At 40.7% G+C, this 23,268-nt stretch overlaps 3 protein-coding genes across 7 annotated transcripts in view; 1 reads left to right on the forward strand and 2 right to left on the reverse strand.

The window, feature by feature from the left end:
* Nucleotides 1-915: 915 nt before the first annotated feature.
* smim14 (small integral membrane protein 14) lies at nt 916-12,526 on the reverse strand. Of its 2 annotated transcripts, none has more exons than XM_080879551.1 (5): nt 12,366-12,526; nt 7,012-7,107; nt 6,272-6,320; nt 6,000-6,154; nt 916-3,243 (listed from the first exon to the last, which is right to left on the reverse strand). In XM_080879551.1, exons 2-5 carry the CDS (start codon nt 7,084-7,086, stop codon nt 3,205-3,207), a joined length of 318 nt encoding a protein of 105 aa, XP_080735677.1. In that variant the 5' UTR covers nt 7,087-7,107; nt 12,366-12,526; the 3' UTR covers nt 916-3,204. The 2 variants fall into 2 exon arrangements, with proteins under 2 accessions (XP_080735677.1, XP_080735676.1); XM_080879550.1 differs by lacking the exon at nt 12,366-12,526 and adding an exon at nt 9,912-10,071.
* On the forward strand, nt 11,910-18,000 carry ube2kb (ubiquitin-conjugating enzyme E2Kb). Of its 2 annotated transcripts, XM_080879548.1 has the most exons (7): nt 11,916-12,250; nt 13,079-13,172; nt 13,265-13,323; nt 14,849-14,931; nt 15,011-15,110; nt 15,298-15,426; nt 17,390-18,000. In XM_080879548.1, the coding sequence occupies exons 1-7, from the start codon at nt 12,188-12,190 to the stop codon at nt 17,462-17,464; spliced, it is 603 nt and encodes a 200-aa protein (XP_080735674.1). In that variant the 5' UTR covers nt 11,916-12,187; the 3' UTR covers nt 17,465-18,000. The 2 variants fall into 2 exon arrangements, with proteins under 2 accessions (XP_080735675.1, XP_080735674.1); XM_080879549.1 differs by lacking the exon at nt 15,298-15,426 and having other exon boundaries at nt 11,910-12,250.
* A 2,495-nt stretch (nt 18,001-20,495) lies between these two features.
* Nucleotides 20,496-23,268, reverse strand: part of pds5a (PDS5 cohesin associated factor A) — a 40,181-nt gene continuing 37,408 nt past the window's right edge. For 2 of the 3 annotated variants that reach the window (XM_080879545.1, XM_080879546.1), the window contains exons 29-33: nt 23,170-23,232; nt 22,862-23,010; nt 22,690-22,777; nt 22,342-22,610; nt 20,496-20,869 (exon numbers count right to left, since the gene is read on the reverse strand). In XM_080879545.1, coding sequence (XP_080735671.1) covers nt 20,866-20,869; nt 22,342-22,610; nt 22,690-22,777; nt 22,862-23,010; nt 23,170-23,232 — 573 coding nt within the window. In that variant the 3' untranslated portion in view covers nt 20,496-20,865. The remainder of the gene's footprint in view (nt 20,870-22,341; nt 22,611-22,689; nt 22,778-22,861; nt 23,011-23,169; nt 23,233-23,268) is intronic. The other variant, XM_080879547.1, reaches the window with a different exon arrangement.

Raw genomic sequence — 23,268 nt, forward strand, 5'->3', positions numbered from 1 at the left:
CTAGCCTCAAATTGATATTAATAAGGACCACTTTTTTTTTTGAATAAGTGATTTAATTATCAAGAGGAGTAATCACATAAATAATAATGGATTGGATTTATATAGCCCTTTTCAAGGCACCCAAAGCGCTTTACAATACCACTATTCATTCACTCTCACATTCATACACTGGTGGAGGCAGCTACAGTTGTAGCCACAGCTGCTCTGGGGCAGACTGACAGAAGCGAGGCTGCCATATCGCGCCATCGGCCCCTCTGGCCAACACCAGTAGGCGGTAGGGTAAAGTGTCTTGCCCAAGGACACAACGACCAGGACAGAGAGCCCAGGGATCAAACCGGCGACCTTCCAGTTACAGATGCGATTTCCAACCCCCTGAGCTACGGTTAACATTGTTAAAATTTATTTTGAAAATACCTTAACTAGAGAGAGCCTAATCTTTAAGGATGACAAACACATACAAATATGCAGTCCTGTGAAAAACTAAAGAATCACTTTTAGCAGCAGTAACTGGAAGAAGTGGTTTTCTATATGATTTAATCAGTCCCTCATATCACTGTTGAGAAATTTTGGCCCACTGTTTATTACAGTATAGCTTGAGTCACTGAGATTTTACAGGCATTTGTTTATGCACAGCTCTCTTGAGGTCCCTTCACTGCATTTCAGTCAGGTTGAGGTCTAGACTGGGTCACTGCAACACCTTGATTCTTTTCTTTTTCAGCCATTCTGTTGTAGCTTTGATGCTACAACAGAAAGACCATCAGTGGTTTTGTTGAATACTCAGAGTCACCAACTACACCTGATAATCAAATGTTTAAAAGTGTAAGTGTTACATTCTTACTCTGGCTGGAAGCATATATCAATTATAAATCTGATGAGAAGGAAATGTGCCAGCTTCACACAAAAACACAGCCAAGCTTCAGACATAAGTCTTTTTATTTTCTGTTTTGTTGTAGGAAAAGTGCATAGTTGAAGCCCTTTTACTCTTAAACAGTAACAGTGTAAATTGAGGTCTACTTGATGCCACCAATCATCTCAATAGTCTCATGGCTTCCCCATTGATACCATACAATTGACCCAGCATTTTCAATCTTTCAGCTCTTCCCCGTGACCTCGCAGAACAACCCTAGAAAGCCATAGTACAACATAATTCAGAGGACTTTCGCTGATAATGAAGAGCAGCCAGATTCAGATGTGTTTAAAACTCCCTCCATGCATTCAACAAATACTCTTCCATTTTAAGATTAATGCATGTAATTTCTGGTATCACAGACACCCTGGGATATATCCCAAGGCTCATATACACTTTAATAACCACACACTATACAGATGTTCACAAAACACAAACAGACTCACTCAGCTGATGGTTCTGAAAACATGTGGGTTCAATGGTTTTGTTGCTTTGTGTGGGTCAATACAATAGGAGGGAGCTATATATTTATTTATGGTAAGGCTCCAGTATCGGTAATGTTCCCAATTAAAATGTGGAAAATGAAAAATCATTCCCAAATAAAGTGAAAATCATAAAAGGACCCCTCAGTATTGCCATTTCAACACAAATAATTCGAAACTAAAAACTCACATTGGCACGTTTCATTAATTTCCACTGACAAACCGTGGTACTGAAGTTGTGAAGCAGAAACTTTGATTGCGTTCATCTTTTAGAAAGCTTAATCTGTACACAAGACCTCCAAAAGGAATCAAAAAAGTGCTAATAATGTATTATTTTGGGTACTAGTACAATTTTCTTTTAAAGCACAATAATACACACAATCATCCTAACATACGATGATATAACTGCAGATAGTTTCATTTTGTCAAATGAGGCTAAGCATCTCTGTATTACTGGAGGTGAATAATAGTTTTCTCTGGTGTGTGCATCAAATATTTTGCTCACATTTTACAGATCAACTTCAATTTTGTCCTTCAAACGTGCTGCTGCACCACCTTATTTAAAGGGACAGCCTTACAGTCAATATAGCAGAGCCGACTACCTGCTTGAGTCAGATGAGTATCTCACCAAGGCCTGAATGTAAACACACTAGACTTACTCACTGCATTAAGAATCCTATGTTGTGTTACTGTAATGAGACTATAACCTTATCAAAAAAATTCTGCAGGGTTAAATATGAAACTAAAACATGATACAAAATGTCATGGTTACTGGCACCGTATAGAGTTTTATCTTCATAAAGTAAGAAGTGTGGAATGTTTGAGAGAGACTGAAGGACCCTCCACCCTTTGTTATTTCAAGCACCGGAAAAACAAATTAACGATTCAACAGGAACTCTTTACTACTGCCCCCTCCCTTCTTCCCCGATTATGTGACACATTCCTTCATCATAGATTTGCATCCGAGTCTCTGCAGATCCGCAGGCATCAGAGCTGGGATCAGGGACCAGCTCTGATGCCTGCGATTGCTCATTTAAGCAAATCCAACTGATATATATTTTTAAGCCACAGCTGTTTGGTAGTTGAGTGTGTACTTCTGCTATGAAAAGCCATGTGTCGTACCAAGTTTTATATTTTTTATGTGATTGTGTTCAGCTATTATCACATTCCTCTGGATAAAATCTTTTAAATTGAGAAATGCAACTGTTTTTAAGAGAACATATTTTGCTTTTCACCATTTTCCCCATGTGTGTCACATATATGCTTTTACATGGGTGGATGCTCATACTAAATACGGTCAAAGTTGCTCAGTTTTTTCTACTCTTCCTCCTTTGTGATGTCAGTGAGAGCAGTAATCCTTAATTGATATCAGGCTTGTAGCTCTGACTGTAAGCATAGAAGCTACACCCACCTTCATTTCAAATTCTGCGCATGGCAGCGAATAAGAATGAAGCTGACTTAAAGAGGGAGGGGCTAACACCTCTCCAGCTAAGGAGCTGCACCAGGACAAGTATAACCTAAAAAAGGATCATTTCAAACTCTAAATCATGCCATTGTAATTGAGTAAAATAAGTTTTGGAGCTGGACATGAGCTATAATAGGTCCCCTTTAAATATCATAGTTGTGCTGGCCTCGTTGATCAGTTGGACTCTAGTAATAAGAAATCAAAGACAAGTCTGTGGCAGCATCAGAAGAAGAAAGAAAAAGATATGTGAGGGAATGTTGACAGAAAGACAGATGGTGCTGTCCTGGTTGCAGCTACTGTGCAACTCCAGTCAGAGGAGGTGTACATTTGCTGTTTGTTTGGCTCCACTGCTAGTCGATAGGTGGTGCTGGGGGCTCTCTTCCATCACTCTGCAAAAAACAAAACAAACCCAGAAATAAATAAATAAATAAATAAATAATAAATAATAATTTTGGGTATAAATACATGAAAAAAGACAATGTTTTTAACCTTTTTTTTTGGTTTTGCCTCACAGATAGTGTGCAGGCTTGCAGCATTTCCTTTCCCATCATTCTGGTACAAGTTAATCTGGGTTTAATCTTCCAAAGAACTCTTTTAGATGTTGTCTGCAAAAATCTGACTTTCTTGTCCTTCAGAGTAACCAGTGGTTTGCACATAGTTTTGAATCCTCTGTATTTCCATTCTGGAAGACATCTTTGCCAAGGTCATTGTAGACGATGACAAGTCTACCTACTTGAGTGCTCTTGACTTGGTTAGATGATGTGAAGCTGTTTTTCTTAGCCAAGGAAGAGTTTCTGTCATCATCCATTTTACTTCATCTGTGGTCTTTCATGTATTTTGGCATTGCTGGGCTTGTCAGAGCATTTATTCTTTTTAAGAATGTACCACACTTGGCCACTCTTAGAGTTAGCTATATTTTGTTTTTTTGTTTTCCTGCACCTGTTGCAAATCCTTGTAAATAAGGGAGCAGCTGTAAGTGGCTTTTTGTGAATGTATTTTCAAAGATCACTGGGATTTAAAAACTCCTAGCATGGAATTACCAGTCAAATCCAAAAATGGCTATAAATATTTTACTGATTTTTAAAGGCTTAAAAAGTGTCCCTTACAAAGGTTTGAACCACGATCCTTTGGGGAAAACTTCGCAGTGTTTGGAGCTGAAGTTTCAGCTAACAGACATGGCCACATACCCCTCAATTTAGCCCACTTCAAATAAGCCGTTTCTGTACCTGTAGCTTTAAATGAAATGATGATCTGCACATGCCCACATGTCACAAGTAAACCTGCTATCATAAAAATTAAAAAAACATTATTGGATCCTGACCATTTACATTTCCTGTATTGCTAATAAAGCAGTTGGTTATGATGAGGCTACACTTCACAACACAAAAGGCAACATGCAAACACACTGACACACACACCCTCCTCCTAGTATTTCAAAGATAAGGTCTGAAGTTTCTGCAGTTTCTCATTAGCCATATAAAGCTAATGGCGACAGTGGCATCAAGAACAAAAGTAATCCACCAAGTCTTGTAAATCAGCACATAGTCTTTGAAGATTTAGCAGACCTGCTGAGACATTTTAGCATTAGAGATGGGACAAGACGCTATAGATAGTAAATAAAAATGTTTGTGAGGCAGCTGCTCATTATAGTCACTTTTTGTAGACTCAAGTATAGCAGAAATGCTATTCTTTCCTCTTTTTAAAATAAAAAGATTATAGGAAAGTCTTGCTGTTAGAGTTGAGCTTTGCAACTCTGCGGATTTTTGTCACATACACATAAAAGGGAAGGAGAACCCCCCAAAACCATAATAACCACAATGTCATAATATGTTGTCCTTAAAATAAAGCTCCAGTTTGGTCTGTGAAGGACATCACAGAATAAATATTAGGTTCCTGGTTTCTATTCAGGGAGAGAATTAGTCATCTTTGCAAATATTAACCTATCCGCTTTGAAATACAGCAACTGCGTTTTTTGCATTGGGAAATAATGTTACTTGTCTAAAACTCAAATAATACACACAGTTATAAAAATCAACAGAGCTATGACAACAACATTCCCAAGAATTACATTCATTATTACTATTAGTAATGTTTATTGACAGAAGTGAAAAGGACAGGAAAGCAGGCAGAGAGAAATTCAAAAATCAAATGTTTAGTGGCAGAAAAACTTGTTTGGAAGCGACTTTATGTTAGTTTTACTCTGAGATTTTGGTTGGTTTTATGTTGCAGCCTTTTGTTATAAAAGACATGTGCCTTGTCAGAGAGGTATCAGGTTTGTCTAATCCCCTGACCTCATTACAACAAAACCTTTTTTTATTTCAGATGACGCAGATTTTCCTCCGTGCTTCCCCAAGTCTCTTATCGCAATGACTAAAGGTCCTGTGTTTTTAGGCTGATTGCTACATAAACACTGGTCTATGTTTTTTTTAAACATAAGTTCATGCAGCAGCTGTTAGCCCTACTAACTCTGCAGTACACACCAGATGTAAAACCTTTTTCAGTAATATTTTTACCACGAATTTCCTGAAGCAGAATACAGCGTATTAACAACCAAATTGGCTTTTCTATTTAATCATCTGTGATAATAGCTCTCTTTCATTCATAGCAATCAAACGTTGCATTATTAGATTCAAGGAAATATGTTTCCCTGATAAAACACCTTCCTTTTTATTTAATGTGCACGTGGTATCTGGACTGTTCAGGTGGAGGCAAAAGGGGAAAAAAAAACAAAACTCCAGTACTGTGCAAAAGTCTTGAGCCACACCTCATGTCTTTATATTTTGTTTTCAAAAAGCCAGACTTTGCAGGTAGTTAATGCAAGGCATTAACTAGTTTTGTGCATACACATAACAGGTAACCTAGCAAAGACCTTTGTCACTTTGTCTTTTGCAAAAACATTTTACCCATTTCTTTAGTTGAATCTATACAAAATGCAAAAGATAACATGTCAGGAAGTGTCAGGCCTAAAAACACGTCTCCGGCAGATGAACATCATCTCAAAGTCTTGTCCTGCACCTGCTGCACCTTTCTAATTTTCCTAGCAAATATAAAGAAATGAGTGGCGGTTCAAGACTTTTGCACATTACTGTACGTCTTTACATTTCAGATATATTTGTTATGTAAAATGAGTGTGATCTGCACTCACGTTGCGGGGTCCACTGGGCTTGCCAGAATGATGGGTTCCCCTGAGACTGGATGGGCGCAGCAAAAACAGGACCAGGGCTAACACCGCCCATCCCATCAGAACCATGGGGAGGGTCAGGTCACCTCCCCCGCCCACTGACCCACTGGGACCTGGCACTGAAGAAAAACAATAAAATAAAATAAAATACTTCTTATTCAGACACACATTTGAGTCCTATCGTGCGTTCAAACACTTACAAAATGTGAGCTACACTGAGAGAAGTTCATACATACGTTCCTGAGGGCACTCTGTGTCTGTGCAGTAGGACTGAGATTGCCTCAGCTGGAAGAAAATTACAGAAGAACAAAATGATTTACTCTTTGCCCTCAAACTGGGAGGAAATGACACTGCCTACTAACTTTGATTCATTAACCAGCAGAGATATTGTGGTGAGTAGTGTTACAAAGCCACCATCTGAGCTCTACCTGGTTCCTGAGATAAACACTATAGCTATGACGAAGAATTATTTAGACATCTGAACAACATCCTTTAACACTGTAAGCAAATCAGATGGCCCAGTGTGTATCCAGCTCTCTGCCATGTAGGCTACACCTGTGCACCAAATGTAAATTAGGTCAACTGTAAGCTGCCATACAGTAACTATGAACTGTGTCCTTCATGAAACTGGGAAACTCACAACAACAAATGTTATATTTTGAAATAAGAAGAGCCAAAGTATATTTCCAAGCACAATACAAGCCTGAGGGCAATAAAACTGTCTTTGCATGGCAGAGCAGACAGGCTGTCAAGACAAACACTGAGCAGGAACCAGGATGTAGCTTTGCATTTCCTTCTCCCCACATCTCTTTAAGGCTTGAATTTACTTGCAAGTTGATCTTCGTTTCCTTTTAAACTTCAGCTGATGATGTTATCACTTCACACCACATACTTTGAATATTTTGACATGTCTACACGCCGTCTCTTCAACTTAAATTAGAGGCGATTTAGAAAACCTCCAAGCTGTGTCGCTTACCAAATTGATGAGGCGCCTCATTGCGTACTCCTGCGTGCAGATGCACTCACAAGGGTCAAAGCCTCCCTCCGCCATTCCTCACCAGACAGTATCCACCTGAAGAGAAGTACAGCATGTAACTAGGACGTACATGAACAACTGAAAGAAACCTAACACTCCCTCTTGTTCTACAAGCACACACTGATTAGGGGGAGGAGACTGTTCAGGTAAGGAGACTCTGCATAGAGTGCTGGCGTTTCGTTTTGCTGCATGTCAGCAACAGTGAAAAGTTAATTTCGGTTTTCTAGCTTTTGCTGGGAATACCAACAAATCCCCATATTCCGCCAATCTCACAGTTTCATCGCAGTAACCTTGAAAGAGAAAATAAACTTTAACTGTGGAATGTTGAGCCTCTATTTAAAATAGCCTTCACCTTTATCACTCTATGAAGCCCTTTATGAAACACCATGTTGGATCATTCAGAGCTGATTTCTGCACTCTCAGTGTATTAGCATGTTTTGTATGAACATACTTTTTAAAAAAAGATGAATCCATATGACACAAACTAGCAGTCCAACTATGAGCTTAGAACCTGCTAATAAAGTGGCTCATACTAGCAAGAACTTGGATGATTGCTGTCATTATGAGTGACAACGGAAGATGAGCTATTTCTGGCTTGGATAAAGCATTGATGGAGTAAGATCAAGCTGGTTAATGCTGACAATGATGGAGGTGAAACACACACTGACAATGGTTCAAAAAACACCCCCCCAAAAACAAAACAACCACAAACACACAGATGTCTGCTACAGGTGTCTAATCGTGGTTATCAAACCCATAACAAACCCCAGATGAACTTCTAAAGCTCATAACGATACTGAAATACATTCATTTCCACTTTCTTGGGTACACCTTGCCAGTACTTTGTTGGGCCCATTACATTACCAACAACCTCAACAATTCAGGCCGCTGAACCATCATCTTATATGAAACCTGAAAATCCATACTTTCAGGCTGTTTACGCCAAATTCTAACTCTATCATCTAAATGTCACTGCACAAATTGAGACTGGTCAGACCAGACAACATTTTTCCAATCTTCTGTTGTCAATTTTAATGAGCCCATGTGAACGGTAACCTTCCTATTTCTAACATGAGTAGCACCAGGTGTGGTCTTCTGCTGCTGTAGCCCATTTGCTTCAAGGTTCAATGTGGCAGCTCAATTACTGCCCACAGAGTCACAGAGGTTATAACAGAGAGCACAGAGTTTATTTTTTGCACTGATAATAAATCTACAGTGTAATTGTTGGATACATCTTTACACTGAGTATTGGTTGATTATAAAAGAGCTCATATTAAGTATAAAAAACTGCAAACTATAAACTAACTGAGGCTTCTGCAAATGGATTTGCGCTGCTATGAGCTCTGATAGAATCTCAGTTTGTTGAAGTAAACCGGCCAGTGAGCAGGTTGGGTTCACACAGTGTTACCCCTTGGACACTGGCTCAGAGTTCAATTTAATGCTCTCTCTGGAACAGAAAACCCAGAGTTTCCCCTCAACTCAGGATTAACAAACTCAGCCCCTGTGGGCGATCGTGGCTCAAGAGTTGGGAGTTCGCCTTGTAATCGGAAGGTTGCCGGTTCGAGCCCCGGCTCAGACAGTCTCGGTCGTTGTGTCCTTGGGCAAGACACTTCACCTGTTGCCTGCTGGTGGTGGTCAGAGGGCCCGGTGGCGCCAGTGTCCGGCAGCCTCGCCTCTGTCGGTGCGCCCCAGGGTGGCTGTGGCTACAATGTAGCTTGCCATCACCAGTGTGTGAATGGGTGGATGACTGGATATGTAAAGTGCTTTGGGGTCCTTAGGGACTAGTAAAAGCGAACAGAAATACATACAGGCCATTTACCATTTACCATTTAAATTAGACCTCATCCTGGAATAGGACCCAGCAGTTACTGAAACACAGCCCATCTGGCACCAACTTTCACGCTGTGTTTAAAGTCACTTAAATCCCCTTTCTTCCACATTCTTTTACAAACTATGAACCTCAGGAGTTCTTCTCGACCTTATCTGCACGCCTAAATGCACTGAATACCTGTGATGGGATTGGCTGATTTTACTGGCTGACATTTCTTTCAAGAATATATCTTGTTATCATTTAAAAACAAAACAAAAAAACAAAACAGCGGCCAACATATATACAGTGATTAGGATATTTTCAACCACTTATTTTATTTTCATGTTTCTTGCCATGCATCCACCAGCACACAATAGACATCCGAATTATCTGTCTACACCACAAAGAAACAAAATAAAAAAAATAAAAAGCCAAACATGTTTACCTAAGACTGACTACACCCAGCGGCCAGTGATGCACACCTGGCTAAACCTCACAGCCTTCAGCGAAAGATTGTGTAATAAACTAGAGGGCTGTTGGGTGAACTTTATGGGCATTCTAAAGGTTTCATTTGGTGGTGCTGTTAAATTTCTATTGGCTTATAGCTAGCTTTTTTCCTCCACCCCACTGTCGTCAATGACAGTAAACTAAACAACACAAATATGTGAAGCAACGTAGTGCAACAACACCACAAACAACCTGAATCAACACAGCTAAAGCCGAAGACCGTAATCTGTCACTGCGCGGCTTTCCGATTAAGACTGCAGGAGGTTTAACATCAGACATACAAAGGTTGCAGTATGCCTGCACTTTTGCGGAAGTCAGCTAAAACGAGGTTAAAGACATCTACGGTTACTTCCCTGTAGTTTTAAAATTACGTGATTTAGCCTAACGTTTACACTAGCTTCTTGCTAACCCCGCCAGCCAAGCCAGAGGAAACTCACACCCATTCCACCCCCCACCCCCACTCCCTTGTCTTTAGATTGTTATTAACTGAACAAAGACATGAGAGCAAAAAACAGCGACTTACTGGAGCGGCGTGATGTTAATAAAACGATCACTGTCTCTCAGGGGCCCGAGCTGCACCGCTGCTCTACACAGAGACCATCAAACTGCAAACACATCAAACCACCGTCTGTGTTTTGTTTAATACACGTGAGCCAGCGGCTATTCTTCATCCGGGACCTCGGGAGTGGGGCGGCTCCCCGATGGCTCTGCTCTGTGTTCAGCCAAACAGCTGTCTTGCTTATTGGTCTGAAAGTCTGATGGGCGGGCCCTTTGAGCCAATCACAACAAGCAACGATCACTTTTTCTGGATAGTAAACAAACAGTCCAGTTGCCTGTCAGCTTACAGAGGCCCATGAACCTACAACATCTGTGCAGTTGTGTAATCAAATACATGGTGGTGGATTCGACTTGAATACTTTTCATTACTTAAAGTTTTCATTAGTTAAAGTATTTAATTTTTATGCTACTATATAAATGCTATTCTTTTAAATAAGGAAAACAAAGAGATACCTTTCTGCAGCACAACACATACTTTAACTTTGAATCTGGGCTTTTATTTATTTATTTATTATATAACTTATTGGTTTTATTTTGTCACTGTGGGAGTGGAAGTTAATCTATCACCATTCCCAAATAAGCTTATAAGACACCAATACTTAGAAATAAGAGCCAGAGAAGCACCAACCTGTTGTATTTTCCAAGTTTTAGAAACATTACAAGCTCAGTTACACACACCATTAACCCCCCCCCCCCCCCTCATTGAATATAATAATATATGTGGAGGTTATTATTAATATTATTATCAATATAAAAAAAAATATGAGAGGTTCTTTACCTTACTTTCATCTGTTACCAACCTGGAATACATTCACTTCTGTGAATGAAACAAAAGTTTATTCTAGTGACTATAAAGATGCATCTGTAAGAGATGGAAGCAACTCCTTTTCTTTCATCTGGTCCCTTTAGGGTTCGCCACAATGGATCATCCGCCTCCATCTCACCCTGTCCCTAGTATCCATCTCTGTCACACAAACCTTCTGCATGTCCTCCTCCATTACATCCATTAACCTCCTCTGCGGGCCTTCTTTTCCCTACTGCCTGGCAGCTCCATTTTCAACATCCTTTGCCCAATATATCTCCTTTCCTCCTCTGTACATGCCCATACCATCTCAGCCTCGTCTCTACAACTTTATCTCCAAACTGCTCAACCTGAGCTGTCCCTCTAATGTACTGATTTCTATTCCTGTCCATGCTGGTCAATCCCAAGGAAAACTTGAGAATCTTCAGCTCTGTCACCTCCTGCTCAGCCTTCTGTCTTTTTGTCAGTTTTGACATCTCCAAACCATACATCATATCATCTTATAAACCTCCCCTTCACTCTTGCATCCTTCAAATCCCCCCTCATAACATGCCCCCACCCCCTCCATCCGCTCTCTTCTGCACCTCCAAGAGTTGAAAGCCACTGAAATGCCATTCATGTTACAAACCACAAAGGTGTGAATGCAGCTGAAAAGTTTTAAGTTTAAGCTGAAGAACTGTAGATGAAGAGTGTGTGCACTCTACATAGACAGCTGCCTGCGCCAGTTATCACAAGATACTTAGGGAGTGACAGAAGCTGCAATGTGTCTGTTAATAGCATATATGGCTTTTAACATATATGCAGAACATTACACACACACACACACACACACACACACACACACACATATATATATATATATATATACATATATATATATATATATATATATATATATATATATATATATATATATATATATACACACACACACACACACACACATATATATACACACACATACATACATACACACACACACACACACACACATAGAGATACTGACCACCATGTAGATAAAATGTGAGTAAGAAAGAGTTCCCATTCCAGTAAGAACATCCCTCACAATCAGATGGAAACCATGACAGAAATGCCCTGAAGGGAAGTTACAAAAGAGCATCAACCCAGGTTGACTGTCACCAGAGCTCATTAATGAAAGTTCTAGTGTGTGCTCCATGCAGCTGCTCTCTCTGTGTGTGTGTGTATGTTCTGGACGGACTGACGCTGAGCGCAGGCAGGCGAACTGCGAACTCTCGCTGAGCTGGAAAGAAGCGCTATACACGGTGAAAGTGAAAGGAGCTCCGTAAGTGTGGAAAGCACCGAACAGGCGGCCTCCCCCCCCCCCTCACACACACACAAACAAACAAACAACACAGGGAGACGGGCCACGGGTGTAGCTTGAAGGCAGCAGCGGCGGCAGCAGCTCAGCAGACACAGCCATGGCCAACATTGCGGTCCAAAGGATCAAACGGGAGTTCAAAGAAGTTCTCAAAAGCGAAGAGGTGCGGTAACGCTACCGGCTTATTTTCACTTCTACTCAGCTCTTTCTTTAAAATTGTGTCAGCTCTGTTAAAATATACGCTACCGGCAGCCGTTATTGTGACCAAATAGATTTACCCTAGTCAGGTTTGGGTCCTCTGTTGCAGCAGGTCAGGCCCAAATAGGAGAACTTTAGCTAGCTTTAGCTTCAAATCAGCGTCCAGGCGAACCTCCCTTGTTATGTCAGGTGGGTGTGTTCAGGAAACACCGGGGATTCGGCTCTCTCAGCTGACAGGCCCTGAATGCCTAACAAACAACGTCGCACACCTTTGTTTTAATTACACAAGTCAAGTAAACCTAGAGTGTGTGGCCTGTTAGCGCCTCAGGCAGGGAACCGCAGCTGTTTAGCAAAGTAAATGAGTTAGCGGCAGTTAGCAAGGCTTGCTAACGCTATTTTGACATGTATCCACAGTTAGCATTAACAGCCGTGATGTTTTGCTGCAACGTTCAACAAACTTATCAGGCGTTAATCAGCTGTTTGTTAACAGTCTGAATACACTGCGTTTATTTAAAAGGTGTATGCTGTCATATCACCTCCTGCCCAACTCCTGTTAATGGTGTTTTATAGTTTTGTAACTTTGGTGCTAACCTGAATTGTCCTAGTGTTTCCTCTGGGAATGGGGCTCAAATTGGTTTTTAATGTTAACACAAAATGACACTAGCCGTGCCTTTTCTAGCAACCATCTTGCCAGGGACTTCTTGTTTTCATTTGATGTGAACACGTGAAGACATGAGCTGGGTAACTCCTTTTTCTTTCTTTCTTTGTTTTTTGCATTTGTTCCAACCTACAGACGAGTAAAAACCAGATTAAAGTAGATTTGGTGGACGAGAACTTCACAGAGCTGAGGGGTGAGATAGCAGGGCCTCCAGACACACCATATGAAGGTACTGTAATATTGGAAACGATGGCCAAGATATGTGATACTCGTCATGTGGTCTGATATACTAACGCATGTCTGCTTTTCTCTCTTTCCTAGGTGGCAGATATCAGCTTGAAATAAAAATCCCAGAAACCTATCCTTTTAACCCGCCAAAGGTATTTGCTTTAGTGCCTTTCATCCTCTGCCTCTCTTCCTTGTTCAGTTATTTTGAAAACATGTACACTTTTGTTATAGCTGGTAAAATCGGTTGTCACTAATTGCCACTGCTCATGCCTAAGTGACCCTGTGCATGGTACCCAACTCTAAAAACCGCTCCCAGTGCTGCAGTTCAAATCACTTTTAATTATGTAGCACCCATGTTTCTACGATAATAGAAACATCAATCCCCTGTGAGCAAGCACTTGGCAACAGTGGGAAGGAAAAACTCCCATATAGCAACAAGAAATCTCCTGCAGAACCAGGCTCAGGGAGCGGGCAGCCGTCTGCCACAACCAGTTGGGGGTGAGAGGAAAGCGAAAAAAGAGGGACCAATAGGACAAAAGGCAAACTAAAGGAGAGCGAACCAGAGCTTAATGATTAAATACAGTGGTGGTGAATAAAAACAGGTAGAGTAAGGAGATAAATGATGAGCAAAACATTCAGTGCATCATGGGAAGCCCTGCAGCAGTCAGAGCTTGTAGCAGCATAACAAAGGGAGGGTTCAGGGTTATCTGATCCAGCCCTGACTATATGCTTTATCAAAATGTACAATTTTAAGTCTAATTTTATAAGTAAAGATGGTGTCTGCCTCCCAAATCCAAAATGTGAGCTGGTTCACAGAAGAGGGGCGTGAAAGCTGAAGCCTCTGCCTCCCATTCTACTTTTAGACGCTTTAGGAACCACAAGTATGCAGTCCAAGAACGATATGTATTCGAAGTATAGTGTATAGTAATATGAGGTCTTTAGGATATCATGGGGCCTGATTATGCAAGATTTTGCATGTGAGTCGAAGGATTTTATATTCATTTCTGGATTTAACAGTGAGCCAATGAAGAGAAGCGAGTATGTGGCACTTTGACCGGAATCAATTTATAATTCTTATGAGCATCAGAGTTTTGAGGTAAATTCAGCTATTATGCTTCAATTAACAAAACCTTTTTGTGTTAGTGCTCTAACAGAGAACAGCATAACGTGACTTGTAAACAGCCTTTTCAGGTTTCTGGTCACTATTAGCTTGTATGTTAAAAGCAAAAGAGAAAGTCTAATACTGATAATAGTGAAAATAAACATTTATTGTCTCCCTCCTGTAACCAAATGAATCTTGTAAACATACCTTCAACACAGGGGTGGTAAGAAATCAATCTTTCCCTGAAATGATGTCACCAAATAACCTGTTAGGTAACAGTTTACGGGTTTAAACTACCGGCGTTTGGCTTATACAGTAATTTAAATGCTTAATACATCAAGTTAATTTGTCACTTAGATGTAAAATGCAGTGGTGCCATAAACTATAACTGCTGGCTCATTAATTTGCAGTATTTCCCTCGCAATGGCTTGCAATACATCAGGACATGGTAAAATGACAGCTACTGTAGTGTAGCCTGGATACTGACATATCTGTTGTAAGAAACTGTAAATATTTCTTCTTTCTGTCACCTCACGTTCTTCTCTAGATAACGCTTCCTCATCTGTATGTCCTAGGTGCGCTTCATCACTAAGATCTGGCATCCTAATATCAGTTCTGTGACCGGAGCAATATGCCTGGACATTTTAAAAGACCAGTGGTAAGTGCAAAGTATCTGAACTGTTCTCAGTGTGCCTGTGTGCTCCATTCACTTAACCTGCCCTCTCACCCTCTCTCAGGGCAGCTGCTATGACCTTGAGGACAGTGCTGTTATCTCTACAGGCTCTCCTCGCTGCAGCAGAACCAGACGATCCACAGGATGCAGTAGTAGCAAACCAGGTGGGAAGGACTTAATGCACGACTCGCATTTTGTCTGCTTATAATCGGATATTAAAGTACCAAATTATATTTGGGTAACTGTACGTGTCTCGGTACCTGGTGTGAACTTGTGTCTAAAATAAAATCTGCCATATTTGCTAGTTCATTTTGTGATGTTGCTCACAGACCTGTATTTCTGAATCCTCAGTATAAGCAGAACCCAGAAATGTTCAAACAGACTGCGAGGCTTTGGTCTCACGTCTACGCGGGCGCTCCTGTCTCCAGTCCTGACTATACACGTAAAATAGACAAACTCTGTGCCATGGGCTTCGATAAGGTCAGAACCCCTTTGTTTTTGTTGTGCCCTCACATTTATAGGTAAAATTTAGTTACACTCTATCAGCCAGTTTCCCAAACATTAATCGTCCCTTGTTTTAGAGCAAGGGAAAAATTCACTGAAGCTCTCCATTAAAAAAGTAAATAATGATAAAATAGTTTTTAGTCTAAGACTAGGCTTAATCGCTGTCTGGGAAACTGAGCTTATATTTAACATAATAACATCATATTTTAAGAAACATGCTTATTTTCAGCTTGATGGCAGCAACATGCTTTAGAGACATTTAGAAAGAGCGATGCTCATCACTGTTGCATCACATCTTCTTTCAACAGCATTTTGTGCTTGTGAAACAAAGAGAAGTGCTTTTGTTTTGAAAGCTGTTGCTTCATTCTTTCCTAATAAGACACGTGAGCTGCTCAGATTGAGCCCTTCTACCTTTTTCTTTTCTCATCTGCTAATGAAATGCTCAAATTCTTTGAAGTTTTACCCTCCCACACCCTCTATTCACTTCCCTGAAGACTTGTTCCATCTCTGGCGCCATGTTTTTACCCAATGATAAAAACGAAATATTTGGTAATGAACAGTGAGATGCGGCGTGTCAACTTTTTAGTTTGTTCAGCTGAATGCTGGACAAACTCATACCATGACGAGCCATCTGTCATGCATCTGTTCGATTACAATTCACAAGAATCACTACTCTTGCTGCAGTTTTGGTCAGATTTAAACCAACTGGCACACAATGATCGCCTACACATTACAGTAACCTGTGAACTGGATCGACCGCTGCATGAGATTAATTGGTGTTCTGGTTTGTTGCTGGCATTATATTCAATACGGTCATTATACACAATAATATATGTGTATAATGTAATTTTTTTGGAGGGGGGTGATTTGAAGTTGGATGGTGATGTAATAATTTTTAAAATGATTTTTACCCCTCAGCTGTAAAAGGCTGACGGAATATTGACATCACCCTGCGGGGCAGCCGGGCAGACAAGGTGAATACCTAAATTTGTGAATGCGATAACTCGAGGATGAGGCAGCGTGTCCCCTAAAAATCTTGGAGAAGTTTGAATCTCAGAGACCTCAATGTTAAAGTCAGAGGTCAAGTTTTCTGAAAATCTAGTGAATGCGATAAGTTGAGAACAAGGCAACATAGGATTTTAAAATTGATAGCATAGATGTGTCTGGTAGGAGGCTATTGGGTAGCATTGGCGGTAGCCAGAATTTTATTATCATTAGTATTTTTTAATAGTCTTTATTTAAACCAGAACGTTTTACAGGTGCAGAAGTAAGAAATGAATGGGGCATGATATACAGTGCTGATAAGCTGGAAACATCAGGTTATAACTTATCTTTACATAGTTTATTCACATTTTTGTCAAAGGTATTGACGGCCTTAATTCTCAACTCATAGGTTTTTTTTTTTTGGGGGGGGTTTTCACTCTGTAAAGTCCTTCAGCAGTGCATATGGTTTAATGTTGGGGGCTCAACCATTTCCTCCTGATGGCCTTCTTACCTGCCAGAATTAAGGCTTTAAGTAGTAGATTGTAGTTGTAGTAGATAGTATGTAGATTCCTTCCTTTTTATGTCTGTGGATCTTTTTTCTTTACTTTATAGTTCAGAATAGTCTCTAGTGTATAAATAACTTTCTCAAAATGGCTGGAGCCTTGTAAATGTTGGCCTTGCAAGATGGATTACACAAAACACACACAAGTATTCATTTGTGTTCGTGAGCATGCATTCTTGAATTTATTATTATGCAGTAAGCTTATGCAAACATTTACATTACCGCAGTACTTAAAGACAAACAAACAGTATATTTAGCTCTCTCCAGTGGGTTTCTTGTCTCGTGGATGGACTCCAGCTGCAGTTGGTGGTTCTTGTTCTCTGCAGCCTTTGTGAGATCTGCGAATTCTCAGATGAGAATCATTTTTCAACTTTTCTTCCTCCTTTTATACAGAATGCAGTAATAGCGGCCTTGTCTTCAAAATCCTGGGACGTGGAAACGGCGACAGAGCTGCTCCTAAGCAACTGAAGCCAGGTGTGAGGATCCAAAAACCCTTCATCACAGTGTCAGCTCCTCCACCACTGCCTTTTGTTACACAGAAAACAAACACCCCATCCACCATGGCAGTCTGAGCCTTCTTTTATTACCAGTTTGTTTGCTACTAAGTCAACACCAGTAGCGCTGCATTTGCCAATATGCACAGCACCCCGTTGCCTGCCGAGTCTTTACTCCCACCTACCCAATATGTGTATTTCAGTATTAAGCCCTCCCACCCTTAAAAAATGAAGAAAAAAAAATCCACCCATGCCTCCAGTCTTCCATGCCCTTTAAACACATTATTTTTTCCCCCCACAAATTTCCTTAAAGTTGTAAAGGATCGAACAGCTGCTGTAATCAGGTGGATTTTCCAGGGTAAAATGTAAGGAAAGGAAAGCCTGCTGACTGCTTCTACACTACATTACCGTTTAATTCCTTCGGCAGCCAGTTGGACCGTGTGTGTTTCTCTGCTACAGACTTTTAGTACTGTAAAGAAAAAAAAAAGTCTTGCTGGATTAAATTTTCTTGACTGGATAGTGCTGTGCATGAGCAGTGTAATGTTTTTTTTCTCCTGAACAACCTTTCATTGATGCCTCAATCCACTACAGAAGTTTGGATGTACAGGTTTTATTTTCTGTATGTAGACTTAGAACAAAATCACACACACACATCTGCCAACATCTGCACACATGCACAGAAGAAAAATCTGTAAATAGATCTGTGTAAATTTGAAAATACAGTGGGGATGTACTTTTTTTTTTTTCTTACATGGCATTGTAAAACAGATTTTAAATATAAACTATGCCTAGTTTACAATTGTAAGGAGATAAATGTGTTCATGCTTTTGTGATCCATGAGAAGTCCCTCTGAATGTATTTTTTTTTTTTTTTTTTTTTTTAAAAGGGTGGCACAGCCAAAATCTTGGCCCTCATGGCACAGGAGCTAACAGCCAGCTCAGCCACTTTTTCTGCTATCATCTACAGTCCAACTTTTTTTTTTTGTGCACGTGTTTGTCCTTTCATGTTGTTGCCTTTATTTTGATTTGGCCAGATGATGCAGTGGGTGTTTGTTTGGTTTAACACCCCTCTCCTACACTCTTGGATCTCACAGGACTCATTCTATATAATCAGACACCTGGAACTTCTGATGGGGAAAGCCACCAAGCACCACCCAGTTTGGCGTTACACTGGTAGGGAACCAAAGCCCTACCGAACACGTTGATGGAAAGCGAATGGAATTTTTTTTCAGACATTTGAGAGGAAGATTCTGATGAGTGACATTAAGGATTTGGGTTTGCAGTGCTGTTTTATTTTTTTATTTTTTTTTAACCATACGCACATCCTCGGCCACAGATTGAGGATCTGCTCATTAACATAACCAATAGGAGGCGGCGCTGTACACTTTATTGCTGATCCAGTCAATCAAAGGCTTTGGCCATATATACAGGTATATAGGTGATGTCCTATATTCCCAAACATGCTTTACTACACAGCCAAATAAAACACTCACTGAGGTCGTCTTTGAACTATGTCTTCTAGGTAGTAAAAGAGGCTGGAACTCCTCTGTTATTCTATGAAGTAAAATAGCAGACCTGGGAAGTGTTTTCACATATTTTTGATTTTGAGGTACATGGACTGTAAAAACATGTTTGGCATTTAGAGAAAGGGTGTAGATGCATCCCCACACAAGGGGCCATTCTGTTTTTAATAAAGGAATTATTTTGCTTAACCTCCAGCTCAGTCCCTACCAGCACAGCAGTGTATTACACTGCAACATGGAGTTAATGTGCAGCAGTCTTTGCTCACAATGGGGGGGAAAAAAGGAAGTTCATAGGCAGGCAGAATGCACACGCCATCTCCCTTACTTGTAAATAGCTGGGTTTGGTTCTTAATAAAGAGCCATCTTATCACTAGAGTGCACCATTGATGGCTGGATCGAATATTTTCTAAGAAAAAGACAAAAACGGACACCCTCCCCAGTCTTCCTCATGATGTACAATATTGCACGATTACAAGCATAGAAAAGGGGCCTGTTGCATCTCAGTTTCTCCATTTGGGTTGAGACTTATTTTTTTTCCTTGTCCTCGGAAGCAAGCATCCGCAGTATAAAAAGCATGGTTATTTATTGTGACAGTGTCATGTTTCTTTGAATAAAAAAAAGAAAAGAAAAAAAAGTGGAAAAATCACCTGTTTTTGAAATCTGCACTTCCAAAACACAGGCATAGAGACAAACGCACTGCACCATAACATCTAAAAGCATTTATTTTTTTTTTCTTTTTGGAAAAAATTAAATATGATCATGAGTATAGGCATATTTAGTCCCCGTCATCAACACAACCCACATGGCATCCACTCACTCGATGCTTAAAAATCAGGAATAACCCAACAGAAAACTGACAAAAGTACAAAAAATATTCAATCATAAAAGATGAACAAAAACCTGAACACATACTTGGATAGTTATATATCATTTATGCAATCCAAAGTGACGTACTTCAGAAGTAAAAAAAAGAAAAAAGAAAACAAAAGTCATTAAAACCCAGCTCATTTTCAGAGCCTCTGACATGTCCAGGGCACGAGGCAGCGAGCAGAGCTGGGAGCACAGTATCCAGAAATGCTTGACCGCTTAATTTTGTCCATTTACACGCACTGGAAATAAATCAAAAGGCCTTTAAAAGCATTACTGGTGTCACTTGAGAAGCACCTGCAAGTTTCTAACTGGCCTTGTGATGCTATAAACAAGCAAAAGCACCTAAACATACCAAAGTTAGAAACCTAAACTTACCAAAGTGTATAAAATTTTGGTGCCGGTACGTCTGTTAAACGCATCAGGTGTTCCCATATTTAAGCCAACTGCTGCAAAGATTTTAACTGTTTTCACTTAGATATTCAAAAAGTTTTCAGTGGAAAGTTACACAGGCATATTTACAAAATATAACTGTGTAAAAAACCGATGAGAAAAAAAAAAAAAAAAAATACTGTGCAACTCAGACACAAAGAGGAAGAGGTCAAGAGACGTACAGTAGGATTTTCCCAGGGGATTTAATAAGCAACAATCATAACCAGATTAAATCGGCTGTAAAATATCCATCCTGTTTTTTCTTAAAAATGGCTCCACAAAAGAAGCAAAGAGCAACAAACACAAAGGAAAAAAATAACATGATTCTGAGTAAGACCTACATACAATGAGCTTCAAATCATGACTACAAGGTAAAACCTTCTAGAGTGTGTGTGTGTTTGTGTGTGTGCCTGTGTGTGTGTTTTAAGAAAGGTCCATAATGTATCCAGGAAAGCTGTAAGAGTCAGAGGAGCTTGTACGCAGGGTTGGGAGGATATAAGGAAGAGTCTGGCCCAGTCTCTACAGTCTTGGTTTCACCTTCAGTGGTTTCCTCTTTACCTGAAAGACGAAGTTTTGAGTCAGTGTCGGCGCAATCATCATCATCATCATCATCATCATCATCATCAACGTAACATGTACACAAATCCTTAGATAATATTTAGGTTGTTCCTTTAAATCAGGGATCTCCCCAAGAGTTCATCAACTTGTACAAACATCTGTAAAAACTAAAAGGTCAATTCTGAGCAACATCTCAGTAGTGATCACTTTGTAATGCAGGTTGCCCCTAAAACCTGTAGGAACAGTAATCACTTTCAGACCACAGGAATATTTTCATTACCCCAGAGGAGGGTTTTTAAAGCTCCTACATCAGAGTAGGCACTCTCTGCACCGACAGACTGTACGGTGGCGGCGTCACATTAGTGACTCCTTTGCAAAAATCAAAACTGCCATTTTGAAAGCCAGTGATGAGGGATATAGCTACACAAAGAACCCCATAAACCAACAAAAACAAAAACAGGTATACCATCACTTCCACATCCTCCATTGTTGTGTTCATGTCACACACAAATTATGTCACAGGACTTTCAGATAATGGAAAATGACCAAAACCGAGGGAGATAGACTTAAGCCAAGTAGGTATTGGTGGAAAAGGGCTGCAAATGGACATTTTAAGTATAAAGTTGCCGTTCATTTTGCTAGGTACACATGCTCAGTTTCTCATAAACTCAAATCTCTTATCAGTCAATCACTTGTTAGCAACTCAGTCCATTTAGGGAATGCAGACATGGTCACCACAACCTGCTAAGGTTTAAAGTGAGCATCAAAAAGTGGAAGAGAGGTGATTCAAGGGATTCAACATGGTATGGTCTATGGTATGAGTATTTTAGAAGCTGCTGATCTACTGGGATTTACAGGGAATGATCCCAGAAAATATCCAGCGAACAAAAGTTCTCTGGGAGAAAATACTTTGTTGATGCCAGAGGTCAGAGGGGAATAACCAGAAGGCTGTGAGCTGACAGGAAGGCAGCAATAACTGTGCATACCTCATTACAACCAAGGTATGCAGACGAGCATCTCTAAACACACAAGTTTGACTTTAAAGCAGATGGTGTATAGCAGGAGAAGACCACACCGGGTGCCACTCCTGTGAGCCAAGAACAGAAAACTGAGGCTGCAGATCACACATGTCACCAATACTGGACAGCACAAAACTGAGGCTTAATTTCTGCTGCCACACTGGGAAGGTCGGGGTCAGAATTTGGTGTAAATACCATGAAAGTATCTATCTTGGCTTGTATTATGTTTCAGGCTGCTGGTGGTGGTGTAATCATGTGGGGAGTACTTTCTTGTAGCACTCTGGGCTCCTTAGTACACACAGAGCATTATAGCACCCTCTGATGGCTGCTTCCAGCAGGGTCAAGGGCCATGTCACAAAGCTTAATGAAAATGAGTTCACTGTACTCAAATGGCCTCCACGATCACCAGATCTGAATCCAGCAAACCACGTTCCTCTCATTCTCAGACCTCACCTCTGCAGGTCAATCTGTCTCTTTGTCCCTTCGTCATTCTGCTGCTGCTGTTTTGACATCTTGATGTTGATTGACTCTGCAGACGGGTTCGAGTTGGGGTCAGCTGCCCTTTTCCTGCCTCTGCTGGTTCCACCCCCCACTGGTGCCGCTCCTCCCTCTTTGTCAGCTGCTACTGGAGCAGCAGCAGCTGATTTAGGCGGGCGACCACGTCGTTTGACAGGCGACGCTTCTGTCCCGGCATCGGGAGCTGCTTTCTGACTGGGCTCGACCTGGGAAACGGCAATAAGAGTTCAGTTGAGTAAAATCAGTGCTTAAACGCAGGAATGTGTAGTTCCCACGTGAGATTACCTTCTTCACCTCTTCAGCCTTGATGACTGGGTTCTCATTGTTTTCCTGTGCTCTGCTCTCTGATGACTCAATGGTAGAGCTGCTGTTACTGCGAGACGCAGAGAGTGTCAGTGATACCGGAAACTTTATGTCTAAGAGCGAGCGCCTGTAGCATCTGTGTCTGCGTGCTTACCTGTTCTTGTTGATTGTTGAGCTCAGAGGAGAGGAGTTGGTGCTGGTGTTACTGGTTGTGTCTGAAGCTGTGGTGGTCTTGGTGAAGATCCTCCTCCCTGGTACCGTCAGAGGCTTGTTCACTGCTCCTAACACAGGAGCTGGTTTGGGCTACATAGTGAAAGAGAATTCAGCTTTCTGTGCTCAGAATAACATGGAAAAAATTTTAAACCTCTTAGCTCCACATCATGACTCAAATTTAGAGTTTACTGGCAAACTGTGGGTAACAAGCCTAATGTAACGTAACAAGCCTCGGTGTCGTGCATTTACCTTTCCAGTGAGCAGCATTTGTCTCATTTCTGCCGTCAAATACTCTTTATCGTTTTTGAAGTCCTGTTGAAAGAAATTAAAAACAAGACAACTGATCAC

The sequence above is a fragment of the Rhamphochromis sp. 'chilingali' genome (assembly GCF_963969265.1).
Source record: "Rhamphochromis sp. 'chilingali' genome assembly, chromosome: 4".
NCBI lineage: Eukaryota > Metazoa > Chordata > Actinopteri > Cichliformes > Cichlidae > Rhamphochromis > Rhamphochromis sp. 'chilingali'.

What these genes read in the sequence shown, in the direction of transcription:
- smim14 (XM_080879551.1), bottom strand. Translation starts at nt 7,086, where the DNA reads ATGGCGGAGGGAGGCTTTGACCCTTGTGAGTGCATCTGCACGCAGGAG. An exon ending in TGAGGCGCCTCATCAATTTG is followed by an intron (nt 6,321 to 7,011) that starts GTAAGCGACACA and finishes ATTTTCTTCCAG; the next exon opens with CTGAGGCAATCTCAGTCCTA. An exon ending in CACAGAGTGCCCTCAGGAAC is followed by an intron (nt 6,155 to 6,271) that starts GTATGTATGAAC and finishes GTTTTTCTTCAG; the next exon opens with TGCCAGGTCCCAGTGGGTCA.
- ube2kb (XM_080879548.1), top strand. Translation starts at nt 12,188, where the DNA reads ATGGCCAACATTGCGGTCCAAAGGATCAAACGGGAGTTCAAAGAAGTT. An exon ending in TCCAGACACACCATATGAAG is followed by an intron (nt 13,173 to 13,264) that starts GTACTGTAATAT and finishes TCTCTTTCCTAG; the next exon opens with GTGGCAGATATCAGCTTGAA. An exon ending in ATGCAGTAGTAGCAAACCAG is followed by an intron (nt 15,111 to 15,297) that starts GTGGGAAGGACT and finishes CTGAATCCTCAG; the next exon opens with TATAAGCAGAACCCAGAAAT.